Consider the following 18816-nt stretch of genomic DNA (forward strand, 5'->3'; position numbering starts at 1 on the left):
TGTTTCTTGCACAAATGAAAAGTTGTGTGGGATGAAGGCTAGTTGGTGTCTCTGCCTAAGAGATGTGCAAAAATAGGAGAGACTATGTAGAATTATCTCCAACAGGAATTTACCCATTTTTAACAGCTTAATAATCCTAATTTTGTTCACAGTCTCAGCCTCCACTAGACTATTGACTCATTTTAATTTATATTTATTGATAAAACAATTTCTAGGCAAATGAATGAGAAATTAAATAAATGAATAAGATTTTCTGCTTTACAGTAAGCAAATATAATGCTGGATTTTTTAAATCATATTCTTAGCATACCAAGGTAATTATGCTCAGTTAAAAAATAAGTATACAACCTATAGTTTGAAGATTCCTTCTCTTTGTTAAATAAACATGCACACACATTTGTATAGGATAGTGCACCAAAGTATTACTAAAACGGTTAATCACAGCTTATTTTTATTTTCAGTCCTTTACCTTCTATTCCTAACTTTCTGTAGATTGTATGTTTATTTTAATTATCAGAAAAAGAAGTATTCTTACTTTGAAGTCTTTGTTTCAAAACATGTTAAATGTTTTAAAATGAAAAACAAGCTTTCAAAATTTCAGAAACTTCATTTAAGCACCTCCACCAAGTATGAAACTCTTCTTCACCATCCTAGAAGCAAGACATTCTCAAAGAACCATGAGAGCTGAGAGGTGAGAGCTGAGAGTCAATATTCCTCAGAGAATGGAAACTCAGGGTGACCAACATCACTAAAAGAGAAGGAGGAGGATTCATTTATTAAATCAGCCATGTTGTCATAGAGCATTACTCTATGATGCAGTCAGGGTGGTCTAAAACTCTAAATTTACAAACACGTCCCTCCTTCTCCCCTGACAAGCACACAACAGGAGTCTGCTCCATGTGCACATGGCACATGCACATCCAATACCAACATTCATATGTAATATTCACTCCACGGTGACAGGTAGTTTGACTCAGGTTACAATTTATAAGAAGGCACATTCATAGGAATAAGTATGGAGGTCATTTCAGACACAGATGGAACTTCTGTCCCTAGATGATGAGAAGGGTCACAGTGAACAAATTAACTACTCTTTTTCACACATCCATGGATAAGCAGATACTGATAACCCAAAAAAAAAAAAAAAAATACAAGGTGTCTCCATTAAGGAATTTCTCATCTGTTGAAGAGATACCATGTACACCTCAATAATCATACAGCTTAAAGTGGGATCATTATTTTCTTACTTTATAATATATTAAAATACTGGCTATTCAGCAATTAATTTTAATGCTGTTTTCCTTTTTTCCATGTTTGTACTTTTCATTCTAATGTGTCCTTTTCAATTCAATCCATTATAAAGTGCACTTTTTGTGATTCCATGTTCCAGGAGCTATGCTATTGAGTTGAGCCCACAAAAATATGTAAGTCTAGGCATTCACAGCCTAATGAAGGAGAACATAGAATTAAAAAGCCTTTGAAAACTTAAAAGCCATTGAGTACAGAAGAGGAACTTTCCGTGTTTTTTCCATGTAACATATCTTTTCTTAGAATCAAGATACAGCTTTGCGACAATTGGGAGAGTTTTGAGATTTTCCACTGAAACTACATCTTCGTTTTACAAATAATTTGTATTCTTTCCTCTTAAAACTCCCTTCCAAATTTCTATTTTGTCTCTTCAGCCCTGATCTCCTTCTTCAGTAATTAGGCAACTGGAGTCACATGTTAGTGACTAAGTCAAAGTCCAGGCGATAGGGGCTTCCAAGGGGATGTACTCCTGATTGACAGAAGCTACAGTGGGGTTAGTGTTGACTCATGAAACCAGACACCCGGCCGATCTTACCTGGGCCTGTGCTGCTAACAACACAGAAGTCACTCACTGGAGGGTCAGATAAGTTAATGACCTATTTGTAATTCAGTTTTGTGAAATTATAAGGATGAGGAAATGGGAATTGGAATAGGGAAAAGAGACCAAAGAAGAGATCAATTGGAAATAAATGGGTAATGTCTTGGAGAAGAAATGCCCATTAGGGAGAAAACCCACCAGACACTTCGGGAAAGGGGTGGAAGTAGGTCCCTTGTGACTTCTGAGCACTGATGCACATTGGCTTGCCTGGATCCCCTCCAGAAAAACATTAGCATGACATTTTACGACTGTACATGGGCAAACATCACCGTGGGCTTCCCAGGTTGTTCAGTGGTAAAGGACCCCACTGCCCATGCAGGAGACATGGGTTCAACCCCTGGGTTGGGAAGATGCCTTGGAGAGGGAAATGCTTGGGAAATCCCATGGACAGAAGAGCCTGGTAGGCTACAGTCCATGGGATTGCAAAAGAGACTTCACAACTGAACAACAAAAAAGCATGAATGTAATGCATGATGGATTCATTATTACATAGTTATTATTAACATAATCATTTTCCCTGATGCAAAAAGAATTAAAGATGAAACATGTTCACAGGTACCTGAAGGAATGGTGGGCTACAGGCACCATGCCCTTTGTGTTTTCTGGGTCCCTCCACCCTGAGAGGAGGTGCAGCAAGCCCAAGGATTAGGGGCACAAAATACTGAATTCGCCATAATGTCCACTCTGGCCAGCCTAGACAATGGCCACTCTTTCCTGGGCTTTCCTGGGACCCAGTCACATTTCTCTTAGTCAGAGATTGAGCCCTGGAGGAAACCTCTGGTCTGAGGTCTATAGGAAGCCCCTGGTTTACTTCTACACTGGAAATCAGGACTGTCTTCCCAAAATTAAGCTTTTGAAAAGCATAACTCCCCTACTGACCTGCCTGCTACAGAAAACAGTGTATGTGTGAAATATCTGCAAGTCACTTACAATACTATCTCATTATATCTTATATTTCTATTGAGGTCATCGATTGTTTTCATGTCTTCTGGAGTCAGCTCAAAGTGAAACACCTGGAATGAAGGAAGAATCACATTAACCTATCCCTCAAGAAGCTGGCCTCCCACTGGGGACTGGAGGATTTTCCAGCTGGATGGAGATAAGAGGAGGGGACAGGGAAGCCGTGTCTGTCCTCAGCTTCCAGGTGAACAGAACTCCCTCTGCTGAGTTCTCACCTTTCCTTCCCACACCTTCTCCTTCTCTGTCCACCTCACACTTTACAGTGCATCAGTCCCTTATCTTTCTAAGTGAATCACTTGTGACAGAAAACAAACTAAAATCTTCTTTTTCCAAACTCATTGCCTTTGGACACTCCTGACTCGATACTGAACCTGAGCTGACATTAGACTGATTGCCTCTCCCCAACACGCCCTAAGGGTGACAGTTTTCAGCTGAAGCAGTGTGGGAAGGAGGCTCCCCCATGATAGCCTGTTCAGGAATCTGATATCAAACTACTCATTATCTATGATTGAACCTAACTAAAAATTTATGTAAATGCTTTTGTGCAGAAAATAATGAAATTGTTAAAACATTAAAGAACACCTTAATAATTAAAAGTTCACATCATAATCATGAAATTGCAAGGTCAATTTTGTAAAGAAATTCATTTTCTCCAAAGTGATCTAGTGTTTCAATGCAACATGAACCAAAGACTTGAGCATGTATTCTTTCCTGGAAGTTGGTAAAGTGATACTAAATTTTAAATAAAAGAGAGCTAATCAAAAGCAATGAGGACATTCTTAAAAAATAAAAAATTACCATTCTGAAAAGCAAGACTGATTTTTTACTTTAAGAACACAGTGTAGAAAACTGAATATTTAAATAGAAGAGAGACACCAAAAAATGTATTTATGGAAACTTGATATGTGACTGGGCTGACAATGAAAATCTGTGAGGAAATATGGAACCTTAGATTTACATTTAAATATACATAAACATCGGAGAAGGCAATGGCAACCCACTCCAGTACTCTTGCCTGGAAAATCCCATGGATGGAGGAGCTTGGTAGGCTGCAGTCCATGGGGTCTCTAAGAGTAGGGCACGACTGAGTAACTTCGCTTTCACTTTTCACTTTTATGCACTGGAGAAGGAAATGGCAACACACTCCAGTGTTTTTGCCTGGAGAATCCCAGGGACGGGGGAGCCTGGTGGGCTGCCGTCTATGGGGTTGCACAGAGTCGGACACGACTGAAGTGACTTAGCATTAGCATATACATAAACATGTATGTATCCATTTTCGTATTATCTTAGATAATCAGTTCCAGCTAGATTACAGAACCAAATTTAAATGGAAACATGGAAATAATTGAGCAGGGGACAATTTCCCTTCCCTTTGACTTGGCCTGACCTGTAATCTGCATTGAATAGTGATATTTCCTAGAAGTGGTAAGCCAAATCTGAGTCCAGACAGGAAGAGGACTTTTTCCCTAATCACTGACTTGGGGTCATAGCCCTGTGTTGAAATGAAGAGTAGATTAGTTGGCACAGTCAAGTCAAATATTCATGAAAAACTATACAGAGAAACATGAAGGCCCATATGACAAGAGCCATATCCACCTGCTAAAGCAGAACTGCCAAGCTGCTCTGAGCCAAACTTCAAATTCATAAAAGAACCCAGCCAAGAGGACAACAGCTTAGCTGAGTAAAGGCTGATTGTAAACCACAGAAGCAAGAGACACATAAATGATCTCTGAATTAAATCCTGAAACTGAGGAGTTTCCTGTACAGCTATGGCTAAAGGTACAATAATGGTCTCCTACACTGAAAACAAAATACAACCTAGCAAAAATGGACAAACTATTGAAGAACTTCACAAAACAGAATCTCATGAAGATTAAATATATGAAAATGAAACCTTATTAGAATTCAGTGAAATGCAAAATAAAAACACAATGGTTTGGAGGTTAAAGATCACTGCCATAATATTTCTGCCCTCATATTCACATGTTGATGGTGTTAGAAGTGAAATTTTTGAGAGACGATTAGGTAATGATGGTGGAGCCCTCATGCATGAGATTTCAGTTCAGTTCAGTCACTCAGTCATGTCCAACTCTTTGCAACCCCATGAATCACAGCACACCAGGCCTCCCTGTCCATCACCATCTCCCGGAGTTCACTCAAACTTATGTCCATCGAGTCAGTGATGCCATCCAGCCATCTCATCCTCTGTCATCCCCTTTTCCTCCTGCCCCCAATCCTTCCCAGCATCAGTCTTTTCCAATGATTCAACTCTTCACATGACGTGGCCAAAGTACTGGAGTTTCAGCTTTAGTATCATTCCTTCCAAAGAACACCCAGGGCTGATCTTTAGAATGGACTGGTTGGATCTCCTTGCAGTCCAAGGGACTCTCAAGAGTCTTCTCCAACACCACAATTCAAAAGCATCACGTTATCATATTCATAGAAGATATTTGGGAGAGCTCTATTGCCCCCTCCACCATGTTAAGATACAAAAAGAAGCCTGTGACTTGCAGAAGCACCCTCACCTGACCACACAGGCAACCTGAACTGAAATCTCCAGCTTCAGAATTGTGAGAAACAAATTTAAATATTTTTCTCAGGCGCTCAATATATGGTATTTTGTTAGAGTGGTTCAAACGTTCTAAAAATATCAAATAATTCAATTGCATCAATTGAGAACAAAGAAAACATCATTTGCATGAAGTGACAGAATACATTGAAAATGTAATGCTCAAACTAAAACCTCCATTATCTGTCCATCTGTGACCCTCTCCAGACATGATGCCTCTCCTGTTGCCACAGCAGGAGAAAACCACCAGGAATACACAGAAGGCATTCATGCTCGGAGAAAGAACAGGTAACTCACCTTGGCCCAAAGACAGTCTGAGAATCAGAAAAAGAATGACCCTCTTGAAGGATATTCCTTGGAAACCCTCTCCCCACAGTCCCACTCATCACCTGTATATTCTCCTTGATCCACTTCATATTGTTACCCTTGGCCAAAACCACAATCCCATACTGTATCTGGTAGCGAAGGGCAACTAGAGCTGGGGTTTTCTTATGCTTTGGGGCAATGGCAGAGAGAACCAGGTCCTCCAAGAGAACGGGGTGGTTCAGGTTCACCCTGGAAGGAAATTCAGAAATGCTGAGGAGCTGAGACTAGGTACTCAATTTGTGAGTAGGTTTCCCAAACAGACCAAGAGGTTCACTCTAGACCACTGCTTCTCAAAGTGTGGTCCATGGACCAACATCATCAATATCACCTGAGATCTTGTTAGAAATACAAATTCCATGGCTAAGCTGAAGACAAACTGAATCAGAACCTCAACTGTGTCACTTCCCATTCTGTGTGTACAAAGCTCTACAGGTAATTCAGAGGCATTATTGAGTTGAGACAAGGACTGCCAAACTCATGGATTTTTTTCCTTAATTTTCAGGGGGTGTTTTTTCTTCTACAGTCAAGGGCATGAAAAGAGAAACTGAATGAAAAGACCAAGAATAGTTTGTAAATTTCACTTTTTCTAAGGTATTGATAAAAATTGAGAGGTCTCAAAATAAGAGACATTTATTTCATCATTATTCTACTATAGATGCTTACAAAAATGGTTCAAGTTGAATTTCTTTTCTATCATGATAGAACTAGGAGTTATATATTATTATCTCAACTTTAAACATAAGGTAAGTGAGTCTTGAAACACATATTTTTTAAGAAGCTTTGTGAATTTATTTTTTAATTAATTTATTTTATTCTATTTTTAATATAAATTTATTTATTTTAATTGGAGGCTAATTACTTTACAATATTGTATTGGTTTTGCCATACATCAAGATGAATCCGCCACGGGTGTACACGTGTTCCGGGTCCTGAAAGCCCCTCCCACCTCCCTCCTCATCCCATCCCTCTGGGTCATCCCAGTGCACCAGTCCCGAGCATCCTGTATCATGCATCGAGCCTGATTGGCAATTCGTTTCACATATGTTATTATACATGTTTCAAAGCCATTTTCCCAAATCATCCCACCCTCGCCCTCTCCTACAGAGTCCAAAAGACTGTTCAATACATCTGTGTCTCTTTTGCTGTCTCTCATACAGGGTTATCATTACCATCTTTCTAAATTCCATATATATGTGAAGCTGTGAAAAGAAGAGAAGCGAAAAGCAAAGGAGAAAAGGAAAGATATAAACATCTGAATGCATGGTTCCAAAGAATAGCAAGAAGAGATAAGAAAGCCTTCTTCAGCGATCAATGCAAAGAAATAGAGGAAAACAACAGAATGGGAAAGACTAGAGATCTCTTCAAGAAAATCAGAGATACCAAAGGAACATTTCATACAAAGATAGGCTCAATAAAGGACAGAAATGGTATGGACCTAACAGAAGCAGAAGATATTAAGAAGAGATGGCAAGAATACACAGAAGAACTGTACAAAAAAGATCTTCACAACCCAGATAATCACGATGGTGTGATCACTGACCTAGAGCCAGACATCCTGGAATGTGAAGTCAAGTGGGCCTTAGGAAGCATCACTATGAACAAAGCTAGTGGAGGTGATAGAATTCCAGTTGAGCTATTCCAAATCCTGAAAGATGATGCTGTGAAAGTGCTGCACTCAATATGCCAGCAAATTTGGAAAACTCAGCAGTGGCCACAGGACTGGAAAAAGTCAGTTTTCATTCCAATCCCAAAGAAAGGCAATGCCAAAGAATTTTAAACTACCGCACAATTGCACTCATCTCACACACTAGTAAAGTAATGCTCAAAATTTTCCAAGCCAGGCTTCAGCAATATGTGAACCGTGAACTTCCTGATGTTCAAGCTGGTTTTAGAAAAGGCAGAGGAACCAGAGATCAAATTGCCAACATCTGCTGGATCATGGAAAAAGCAAGAGAGTTCCAGAAAAACATCTATTTCTGCTTTATTGACTATGCCAAAGCCTTTGACTGTGTGGATCACAATAAACTGTGGAGAATTCTGAAAAAGATGGGAATACCAGACAACCTGACCTGCCTCTTGAGAAATTTGTATGCAGGTCAGGAAGCAACAGTTAGAACTGGACATGGAACAACAGACTGGTTCCAAATAGGAAAAGGAGTACGTCAAGGCTGTATATTGTCACCCTGTCTATTTAACTTATATGCAGAGTACATCATGAGAAACGCTGGACTGGAAGAAACACAAGCTGGAATCAAGATTGCCGGGAGAAATATCAATAACCTCAGATATGCAGATGACACCACCCTTATGGCAGAAAGTGAAGAGGAACTCAAAAGCTTCTTGATGAAGGTGAAAGTGGAGAGTGAAAACATTGGCTTAAAGCTCAACATTCAGAAAACGAAGATCATGGCATCTGGTCCCATCACTTCATGGGAAATAAATGGGGAAACAGTGGAAACAGTGTCAGACTTTATTTTTTTGGGCTCCAAAATCACTGCAGATGGTGACTGCAGCCATGAAATTAAAAGACACTTACTCCTTGGAAGGAAAGTTATGGCCAACCTAGATAGCATATTCAAAAGCAGAGACATTACTTTGCCAACAAAGGTTCGTCTAGTAAAGGCTATGGTTTTCCCAGTGGTCATGTACGGATGTGAGAGTTGGACTGTGAAGAAGGCAGAGCGCCGAAGAATTGATGCTTTTGAACTGTGGTGTTGGAGAAGACTCTTGAGAGTCCCTTGGACTGCAAGGAGATCCAGCCAGTCCATTCTGAAGGAGATCAGCCCTGAGATTTCTTTGGAAGGAATGATGCTAAAGCTGAAACTCCAGTACTTCGGCCACCTCATGCGAAGAGTTGACTCATTGGAAAAGACTCTGATGTTGGGAGGGATTGGGGGCAAGAGGAGAAGGGGACGACAGAGGATGAGATAGCTGGATGGCATCACTGACTCGATGGACGTGAGTCTGAGTGAACTCCAGGAGTTGGTGATAGACAGGGAGGCCTGGCTTGCTGCAATTCACGGGGCCCAAAGAGTCGGTCATGACTGAGCGACTGATCTGATCTGATCTGATGATACTGTATTGATGTTTTTCTTTCTGGCTTACTTCACTCTGTATAATAGGCTCCAGTTTCATCCACCTCATGAGAACTGATTCAAATGTATTCTTTTTAGTGGCTGAATAATACTCCATTGTGTATATGTACCACAGCTTTCTTATCCATTCGTCTGCTGATGGACATCTAGGTTGCTTCCATGTCCTGGATATTATAAACAGTGCTGTGATGAACATTGGGGCACACGTGTCTTTCAATTCTGGTTTCCTCAGTGTGTATGCCCAGCAGTGGGATTGCTGGGTCGTATGGCAGTTCTATTTCCAATTTTTTAAGAAATCTCCACACTGTTGTCCATAGTGGCTGTACTAGTTTGCATTCCCACCAACAGTGTAAGAGTGTTCCCTTTTCGTCACACCGTTTCCAGCATTTATTACTTGTAGACTTTTGGATAGCAGCCATTTTGACTGGCATGAAATGGTACCTCATTGTGGTTTTGATTTGCATTTCTCTGATAATGAGTGATGTTGAGCATCTTTTCATGTGTTTGTTAGCCATCTGTATGTCTTCTTTGGAGAAATGTCTATTTAGTTCTTTGGCCCATGTTTTGATTGGGTCGTTTATTTTTCTGGAATTGAGCTGCAGGAGTTGCTTGTATATTTTTGAGATTAGTTGTTTGTCAGTTGCTTCATTTGCTATTATTTTCTCCCATTCTGAAGGCTGTCTTTTCACCTTGCTTATAGTTTCCTTTGTTGTGCAAAACTTTTTAAGTTTAATTAGGTCCCATTTGTTTATTTTTGCTTTTATTTCCAATATTCTGGGAGGTGGGTCATAGAGGATCCTGCTGTGATTTATGTCAGAGAGTGTTTTGCCTATGTTCTCCTCTAAGAGTTTTATAGTTTCTGGTCTTCCATTTAGATCTTTAATCCATTTTGAGTTTATTTTTGTGTATGGTGTTAGAAAGTGTTCTAGTTTCATTCTTTTACAAGTGGTTGACCAGTTTTCCCAGCACCACTTGATAAAGAGATTGTCTTTTCTCCAGTGTATATTCTTGCCTCCTTTGTCAAAGATAAGGTGTCCATAGGTATGTGGATTTATCTCTGGGCTTTCTATTTTGTTCCATTGATCTATATTTCTGTCTTTGTGCCAGTACCAAACTGTCTTGATGACTGTGGCTTTGTAGTAGAGCCTGAAGTCAGGCAGGTTGATTCTTCCAGTTCCATTCTTCTTTTTCAAGATTGCTTTGGCTATTCGAGGTTTTTGTATTTCCATACAAATTCTGAAATTTTTTGTTCTAGCTCTGTGAAAAATACCGTTGGTAGCTTGATAGGGATTGCATTGAATCTACAGATTTTTGGGGGCGGTATACTCATTTTCACTATATTGATTCTTCTGATCCATGAACACGGTATATTTCTCCATCTATTTGTTTCCTCTTTGATTTCTTTCACCAGTGTTTTATAGTTTTCTATATATAGGTCTTTTGTTTCCTTACGTAAATATATTCTTAAGTATTTTATTCTTTTTGTTGCAATGGTGAATGGAATTGTTTCCTTAATTTCTCTTTCTATTTTCTCATTATTATTGTATAGGAAAAGTACAACTTTCCAAAACTGAACCAGGAAGAAATAGAAAATCTTAACAGACCCATCACAAGCACAGAAACTGAAACTGTAATCATAAATCTTCCAGCAAACAAGAGCCCAGGTCCAGATGGCTTCACAGCTGAATTCTCCCAAAAATTTAGAGAAGAGCTAACACCTATCCTGCTCAAACTTTCCCAGAAAATTGGAGAGGAAGGGAAACTTCCTCATTCTATGATGCCACCATCACCCTAATACCAAAACCTGCTAAAGATGCCACAAAAAAGAAAACTACAGGCCAATATCACTGAGGAACATAGGGGCAAAAATTCTTAACAAAATTCTAGCAATCAGAATCCAACAACACATTAAAAAGATCATACATCACGACCAAGTGGGCTTTATCCCAGGGATGCAAGGATTTTTCAATATCTGCAAATCAATCAATGTAATACACCACATTAACAAATTGAAAAATAAATGCCATATGATTATCTCAATAGATGCAGAGAAAGACTTTGACAAAATTCAACATCCATTTATGATAAAAACCCTCCAGAAAGCAGGAATAGAAGGAACATACCTCAACATAATAAAAGCTATATATGACAAACCCACAGCAAACATTATCCTCAATGGTGAAAAATTCAAAGCATTTCTCCTAAAGTCAGGAACAAGACAAGGGTGCCTACTTTCAGCACTACTATTCAACATAGTTTTGGAAGTTTTGGCCACAGCAATCAGAGCAGAAAAAGAAATAAAAGGAATCCAAATTGGAAAAGAAGAAGTAAAACTCTCACTGTTTGCAGATAACATGATCCTCTACATAGAAAACACTAAAGACTCCACCAGAAAATTACTAGAGCTAATCAATGAATATAGTAAAGTTGCAGGATATAAAATCAACACAAAGAAATGAAACACATATTTTTTTAAAATGTGTTCATTAGTTAATAGGTAAATCATGACATAAGCTGTGTCTCTGGTCTCAACTGGAGGATCATATATAGATTTTAATGCAGACATTTGTTATTCATGAGTCAACAAGCTAATACAATCTAGAAAAATTGGCTCGGTTATGGGAAGATAAAAGAGAATTCATTCTACTACTCCACTCTCTCCCTTCTGCCTATGAGAGTTATCTGAGTATTGTATGATTTAAATTATCTCATCAAAAATTGAATTTTACATAAACTCCCTGTTTTTTTCATTATAGTTCAGTACCATCCTTTTACCCTTTGGGATCCCAGAACACTATAGGCAGCAACAACAATATCATGTGACTTGCAGAAATCCAACAGTTTCCTCTGATTGAGATACAGATGACATTCCACCTGTAGAAAACCAATAGAGAAGAGTGTCAGATATTATGGAAACATAATACTAATATGACAGAGGGAGACAAAATGTTTAAAAAATGATAAAGGAAAAACTATATCATTAAATGTAAACTGGAAATATTAACATCAACAGAGAAACAAAGAAAAGTGGGTTTATACAGTTAATTTATGATGGACATAGATGGGAGAACCAGTCCGAGATTGACTAATCAAAAGATGGACTGTACATTTGAGTAGACATTCATGAATAAATATTTCATAGACTGTTAGCATCACCATGAGCCTTTAACTTCACCCTCTAACCTGGATGATTTTCATAATGTCCAGTACAAATTTCTTAACTGTGTTCACTGCTAAAAGACTTATAAATGCTGCGACACCAAGATTTAGGATTCAGCCATCAGAACCCCACACAAACCCTTAATACCCATCGCAACTGATTTAACTTTTTATTAATTTACCTCTGATTCCGTGTTTTCATGGTTTTCCTTCCTGTACAAAGCTTGCTCCAGGACACTTTCAACCTCCGAACTGGTCATGCTGTCATCTCAGGGAAATGCTTCCTTCCTCTACCTCTGGGTTCTATTCACGATTTACCAGGAAGTCCTCTGCACTTCTTCCATCCAAATTTATCAGACAGAGATACCATTATGGGTTCTATTCACACCATCCAGACAGGGGCTCTACTCTCTAGAACCTTCTGTCCACAAATGTAGGATAAACAGGAGGGGAGGACAGATAAACATCTGGCTTCAGGGCAAGAAGGATGTTCTGAAGAGCAGGAGGGAGAGGAGCCAAGCTGCTCACCTGGTTGCAGACGGACTTGTACTTGAGCCCGGGCTTGTTCAGGATCTTCTCCAGCTGCTTGTGGTTGAAGTTGGACACCCCAATGGACTTGGTCAACTCTGCATCCTTACACTTCTCCAGGGCCTGGGAGGGAGGGGTGGTGAACAGTCACTTGGAATGGGCAATAGAACAAGAATTAAAGCTGGGAAAAAAATCTGTAAAAAGTGTCATCCATCAAGAATTAACATTGATATCAAGAAGAAAAGAGCGGAAGAAGACATTATGCAAAAAGAATTATCATCTCCTCTTTGCACCCTGGAGAAGACATATCACATGAAAGGAAAGAGATTCCTATCTGCACTGTCCCATACGTCTCCTCCTCCTTTCCTCTCTGGAACATTTCAGCAATGGTTTCATCCCCACAACCCAGCATCACAGCCCATAGACTTTATGAACTGCTGGGTCTAATGGTCCACAGCCCATTCTCACAGGTGGAAGAAATTAAAGAGGTCCCCACTCTCCTGGCTCCTCCTCTGGCTTCTCTCTTCCCCATACTCACCTCCCATGTGTGACAGAAATCCACTGAGTCAAATACTAGTTTTCCATTTTCATCTGTTGGCAAAATGTCCTCCCCTGGCTGGGATGGAAGCAGTCATTTTAGAGATAGCACAAAATAATTTCTCCATATTTAGCCAAGCTCCCAAGAATTAAACCTCCATGAGGTATATTTACAACTTCCTAGATACTAATATTTGCAAAGTGATTTTGTCTATGTAAGCGATGTCTTCAGGAGGGAGGGTTACTCTGCTCTTTTATACTAAATATATGTTGTAATAAGTACAAATTTTCTACTTCCTAAAACGGACTTCCAGTGACTTCTGTGAATTTTGTCCCTTCTTGTACTTGCCTCTTTAGAAGTGCTTTTGTGAGCTGGGAATGACAATAAGTTACATGGCTTTATTTTTAGAATAAAAATTGCAATCTTGACCTGGGCTAGATAATCAGACTTCCTTTTATCTCTGAGCATCAGGTGCCCTAGGGAAGGCATATGAACCAGCAAGTCTCTCCTTAGGTTGATATGGAATGTGGAAGATCCAGCCATGCTCTCAAATATTCATAACCATGAGCCTCGAGCTGCCCCAAGGCCATATTTGCCACTAATGGAAAATATTCAGTAAAAATAAAGCAAACCGTGAGTAGTACCCTGATAAGGAATAGAAAAAAGGAGACATTTCTGAAGAGTACTGCAACCCTCAATTCTGTCTGTGGCTGAAACTTGCCATCTACATAGTCCATGAAGCTGTTTTGCGTCAGATGGCTTGAGTTCTGTGACATGAAATCAGTTGTTCCAAGTAAACCTTTCTTAAAGGCTAAGTGCAGACTACAGACCTCATCTAAAGACAGGAGAGAGTGTAGGCAAGGTCTCCCAAGTCCCTAAAAAGGTATGAGGCTTAGACCCACACAGAGGGAGAACCACCAAATCTGCTCACCTAGAAAGGGTGAAAGGCAAGATAGACTCATCATGTTCAATGTAAGGCAGTGTCATGCTCACCACAGCTGCACCAAACTCTTGGTTCACGATATTCCCAGAGACTCAGGAGTTATAACCAGGATTGGGTGCAGAACTGGCTTATTTCTATTTCTGAAAGTTTTCAAGCATAGACTCTCAGATTATTTAACTCCTTTTTCTGGGAGGCATGTAAGGAATTCAAAGAATCTCAGTAAAAAGATGATCACAAATGATTGCTTGGGGGATTCTACTCTAGTGTAATCATCCCTTCAACCTACTAGACAAATCTTACTTCAACCATCCATGCAAGTTGATGAACATTCTAACACAAGATATAACATTGATGTGATCACACAAATTTCCAGCCTTCAGAGCCAGTGGATAATGCATAATATAGAGATCGACATAGTCCAGTTGAAGATTTTTCAGTGACTTTTCCAAGGCTGGTCGGACCAACTCTGGTCGAAAGGATGTGCACCAAAGCTTCAGAGGTTAAGAAAAAAAATTTGTAATAATAAAACTTTAGTTAATTTTTTTTTGGGGGGGGGCATATCATGTGGCTTGTGGGATATTACTTCCCCTACCAAGGATGGAATCCCAGCTTATGACAGTAAAGCACCATGTCTTAAGCACTGAACCACCAGGAAATGCTAATACTTTAGGAATATACCAATAAGCATAGTTCACCAAACAACTCTTCACTGAACAAATGATCCTATTATATAATTTTCACCTGGGCACAATCACTTGCACACATATGCACACACATAACACACACAGTACCTTTGAAGTGCAGAATATGTCTTCTCTCTTCACAGTGCCATCTGCAACTTTACTTTGAATGGCCTGGCCTATCTGCTCTTCATTTTGGTACACATGATCACAGTCAATATGGTGGAACCCAATCTCTATAGCAAATGGTGTGAATTCCAGAGCTTCCCTCTTAGCAACCTACATAAGCAACAAAGATAGAAGCTGAATATCACATAAAAGATTGCTAGACATAAGCTTTCACCTTCCCAACATAAATGTTTCTTTGTGCCTTTGGTTAGTCCTGTATGTGTGGTGATGAATGCTTGACAATTTCCCTGAACATTCCTGGTCAGTGGTTAAGTGGACACCCAGGAACCCTTCAACATGAGGCAATCAGTGGTTGACTGTTGGCATCAGAGACCTCAAGACCACATGCAGGTTCATTGATTTTCTGGAAGAACCCAAAGAATTCAGCATAACGTTGTAGTCATGGATATTATTTATATAGTCAGATGTTTGAAGATAAATCAACAAAGGTGTAAGGTGCCTGGTAAAAGCATCAAGAAACAAAGTAAAAGCTTCTAAGACCTCTGTCTACCAGTGAGGCCACAAAGAATACACCACATAAAAACTGTATGCGATCAAGGTGTACAAAGTGATGTTCTCATATAAGTTGTTGTTTCTGTTCAGTTGTTCAGTCCTGTTCAACTCTTTCTGACCCCATGGACTGCAGCACTCCAGGTTTCCCTGTTTTTCATTATCTCCTGCAGTTTGCTCAAACTCATGTCCATTGTGTCAATAATGCCATCCAACCATCTCATCCTCTATCATCTCCTTCTCCTCCTGCCCTCAATCTTTCCCAGAATCAGGGTCTTTTCCAATGGGTTGGCTCTTTGCATCATGTGACCAAAGTATTGGAGTTTCAACTTCAGCATCAGTCCTTCCAAGGAATACTCAGGGTTGATTTCCTTTAGGATTGACAGGTTTTGTCTGTCACCTTGCTGTCCAAGGTACTCTCAAAAGTCCTCTCCAACACCACAGTTCAAAAGCATCAATTCTTTGCACTCAGACTTCTTTATGGTCCAATTCTCACATCTGTTCATAACTACTGGAAAACCACAGCTTTGACTATATGGCCCTTTGTCATCAAAGTAATGTCTCTTCTTTTTAATACACTGTCTAGGCTTCTCATAGCTTTTCTTCCAAGGAGCAAGCATCTTTTAAATTCCTGGCTATAGTCACCAACCACAATGATTTTGGAGTCCAAGAAAATAAAGTGTGCCACTGATTCCATTTTTCCTCATGTATTTGCCATGATGTGATGGGACTGCATGCCATCATCTTCGTATTTTTAATGCTGAGTTTTATGCCAGCTTCTTCACTCCCTCTTTGACCTTCATCAAGAGGCTTTCTAGTTCCTCTTCCCTTTCTGAAATTAGGATGGTGTCATCTCCATTCTTGCCTGGAGAATCCCATGGACAGAGCAGCCTGGCAGGCTACAATCCATGGGATCACAAAAATCACAACAACTGAGTGACTAAACCACTACCACCACCAAGGAATGAGCCAGTGAGCTTCAGTAACATCCTGGCCCCTTCATTCCCCTCACCCCACTTTGCTCTACAAAGTATATAAATCCTGTCTTCTATCTACAAAATGTCTCTGAATATGTTTTTCCATTTTATGAATTAGAATAGTGAGACTCAAGGTTTAAGGACCAATCTATTTTCACGTCTACCCTAAAGACAAGATAGACAGCAAACTTTCTCGCTTCCAGACTAGAGACTTACCAGCCCATCTTATGCCCGAGCACTGCAAACGGTACTTTAAAAAAAAAAAAATTGAAAGTGAAATTCGCTCAATCGTGTCCAACTCTTTGTGACCCCATGGACTATAGCCCATCAGGCTCCTCTGTCTATGGGATTCTCCAGGCAAGAACATTGGAGTGGGTTGCCATTTCCTTCTCCAGGGGATCTTCCTGACCCAAGGATCAAATCCAGATCTCCCACACTGCAGGCAGATTCTTTACGATTTGAACTACCCAGGGAAGCCCAAGAAAACATTACAAAACCTGGCCTGTAAGATAGTACCTTTTCCCTTCAAATGAGATTATATTTTCCCTAAGAATAAGTTTCCAAGCTAAAACAGAAATATGAGGCAAAACACAGTTGGAATGTTTCTTGCCTGCCATCTAGCAGGCACACCACAGTAGAAAAACAATTCATTCCCATTATTTTTCATTCACCTCATCTATAGGACCTCCCACTTCAAATACTTCTCTGTGTCATGACTTTTTGGAAGGAGGAAAGAGTTCTGGAAATAATTAAATATACAGATAAACCTCACTGTTGCAATCACCTTCAAAGCAAAGCAGCTGACAATTTTCTTGACAGTCAAGTCTCCTCTTCTGCCAAGCTGGGAAAGAGATGGAAACTGGAGGGAACCCAGAGTAATCTGCAGGTGAGCACAACCTCTGACCCTGATGCAGAGTGCAGACAGGATGCTATCTTCCCTTTCACAGGGCATGGTTCTAGCCTGGTTGGTGGAACCATGTGACCCTCCCAGAGTCACCCAGGAACTCAGTGCTTGACAACCCAAGTCCCTTCCGCTCATGTTACATTCACTTACTATTTATATCTCAACCCACAACCACTACTGTTACCTCTGGAGGTGCATAGGTTCCAAATCCCAGGACAGGAATGAAGTGGCCATCATTAAGCTTCACCTTCTGGCCTTTGGGATCCATTGCCTGTTTCTCCTCTGAGTAAGCAGATTGATATTTTCTTCTTCCTTCACAGGTTATAAATAACAGGAAGTTCACACCCTAGCTGCACTGTCCAACATTAGCAGGTATATTGTAGGAGAAGTGTGATTAAAGTAGTGTCCACGGAATAAGGAGAGGCTTGAAGACAGTCAACTTGTTTGATTTTTTTTATTAGCATAACCTCAAGTATTATATACTGATGAAATTGGGTGGGCAATTATTGACCATTAGTTAGACTAGAAACTTCCAACAACAATCTTTTTTGTTTTCCTATTATGACCACAATGTCAATCAAACATCAGTTGAAAAAGCTATCTTACAGTACAAACAGACACACATACACAAATCACACAATCTGAAAGTGTTTAATAGCATTTTTAAAAATGTTACCCTTTAATAAAGAATCAAAACCTCAAATGAAAATAAATTTGTCTCTTTATATTTCCCACCAGGAAAATTATTATGCCTTATAGACCTGACTGGTGAAATCCAAAACAGTATACAGAAACAAGACATTTTGGCAAAATACTTATTGGAGATTATTAATAGCCTTAGGATACCATATGAACTGTGCAAAGAGACTCTTGAGTGTTTATACATTGTACTTAGTTATATAACTTTAAGAGTACTCTTGTAGATTAGCATTGAAACATGTATGTTACTGTACATGAAATAGATGACCAGTCCAAGTTCGATGTGTGAAATGGGGCACTCAAAGCTGGTGCACTGGGACAACCCAGAGGGATGGGATGGGGAAGGAGGTGGAACAGCAGTTAGGGACAAGGGGACACATACAACCGTGGCTGATTCATGTCAATGTATGACAAAAGCCACCACAATATTGTAAAGTAATTAACCTCCAATTAAAATAAGTAAATTAATTTTTTAAAAGAGTAGTCTCATAATATAACTGATACACATTTTACATAATTTACTGTTCCACATTATTCATAAAAGAAAAAACTATAAACAAATTAAAATACCACAAATTTGGAAAGAAAACAGAAGTTGTGATGCATTGATACACAAAAATGTAGTGAAGATAAATAAAATTTAACATGTTCAGTGATGTCAGCAAACTGGTGAGATGGGAGGACTGAATTCTCCCCTGGAAAGACAAGAAAAGAAAGAAAAATTAATTTTAAAACCTCATAGAAGTTCTGGAAAACAGTCAAACAAAGACTGACAGCAACAAAGTGAACAGGCAATTAGGGAAAATCCAGAACA

At 39.5% G+C, this 18816-nt stretch overlaps 1 protein-coding gene across 1 annotated transcript; it reads right to left on the minus strand.

Moving 5' to 3' along the window:
- Positions 1 to 705: 705 nt before the first annotated feature.
- LOC123329100 (dihydrodiol dehydrogenase 3-like) lies at positions 706 to 17571 on the minus strand. Its single transcript, XM_044927479.2, has 9 exons — positions 17488 to 17571; positions 14856 to 15023; positions 14439 to 14555; positions 13122 to 13199; positions 12584 to 12706; positions 11661 to 11770; positions 5825 to 5990; positions 2837 to 2919; positions 706 to 748 (listed from the first exon to the last, which is right to left on the minus strand). The coding sequence occupies exons 1-9, from the start codon at positions 17569 to 17571 to the stop codon at positions 706 to 708; spliced, it is 972 nt and encodes a 323-aa protein (XP_044783414.2).
- Positions 17572 to 18816: the final 1245 nt, after the last annotated feature.

The sequence above is a fragment of the Bubalus bubalis genome, chromosome 14, assembly GCF_019923935.1.
Source record: "Bubalus bubalis isolate 160015118507 breed Murrah chromosome 14, NDDB_SH_1, whole genome shotgun sequence".
Taxonomy (NCBI): Eukaryota; Metazoa; Chordata; class Mammalia; order Artiodactyla; family Bovidae; genus Bubalus; species Bubalus bubalis.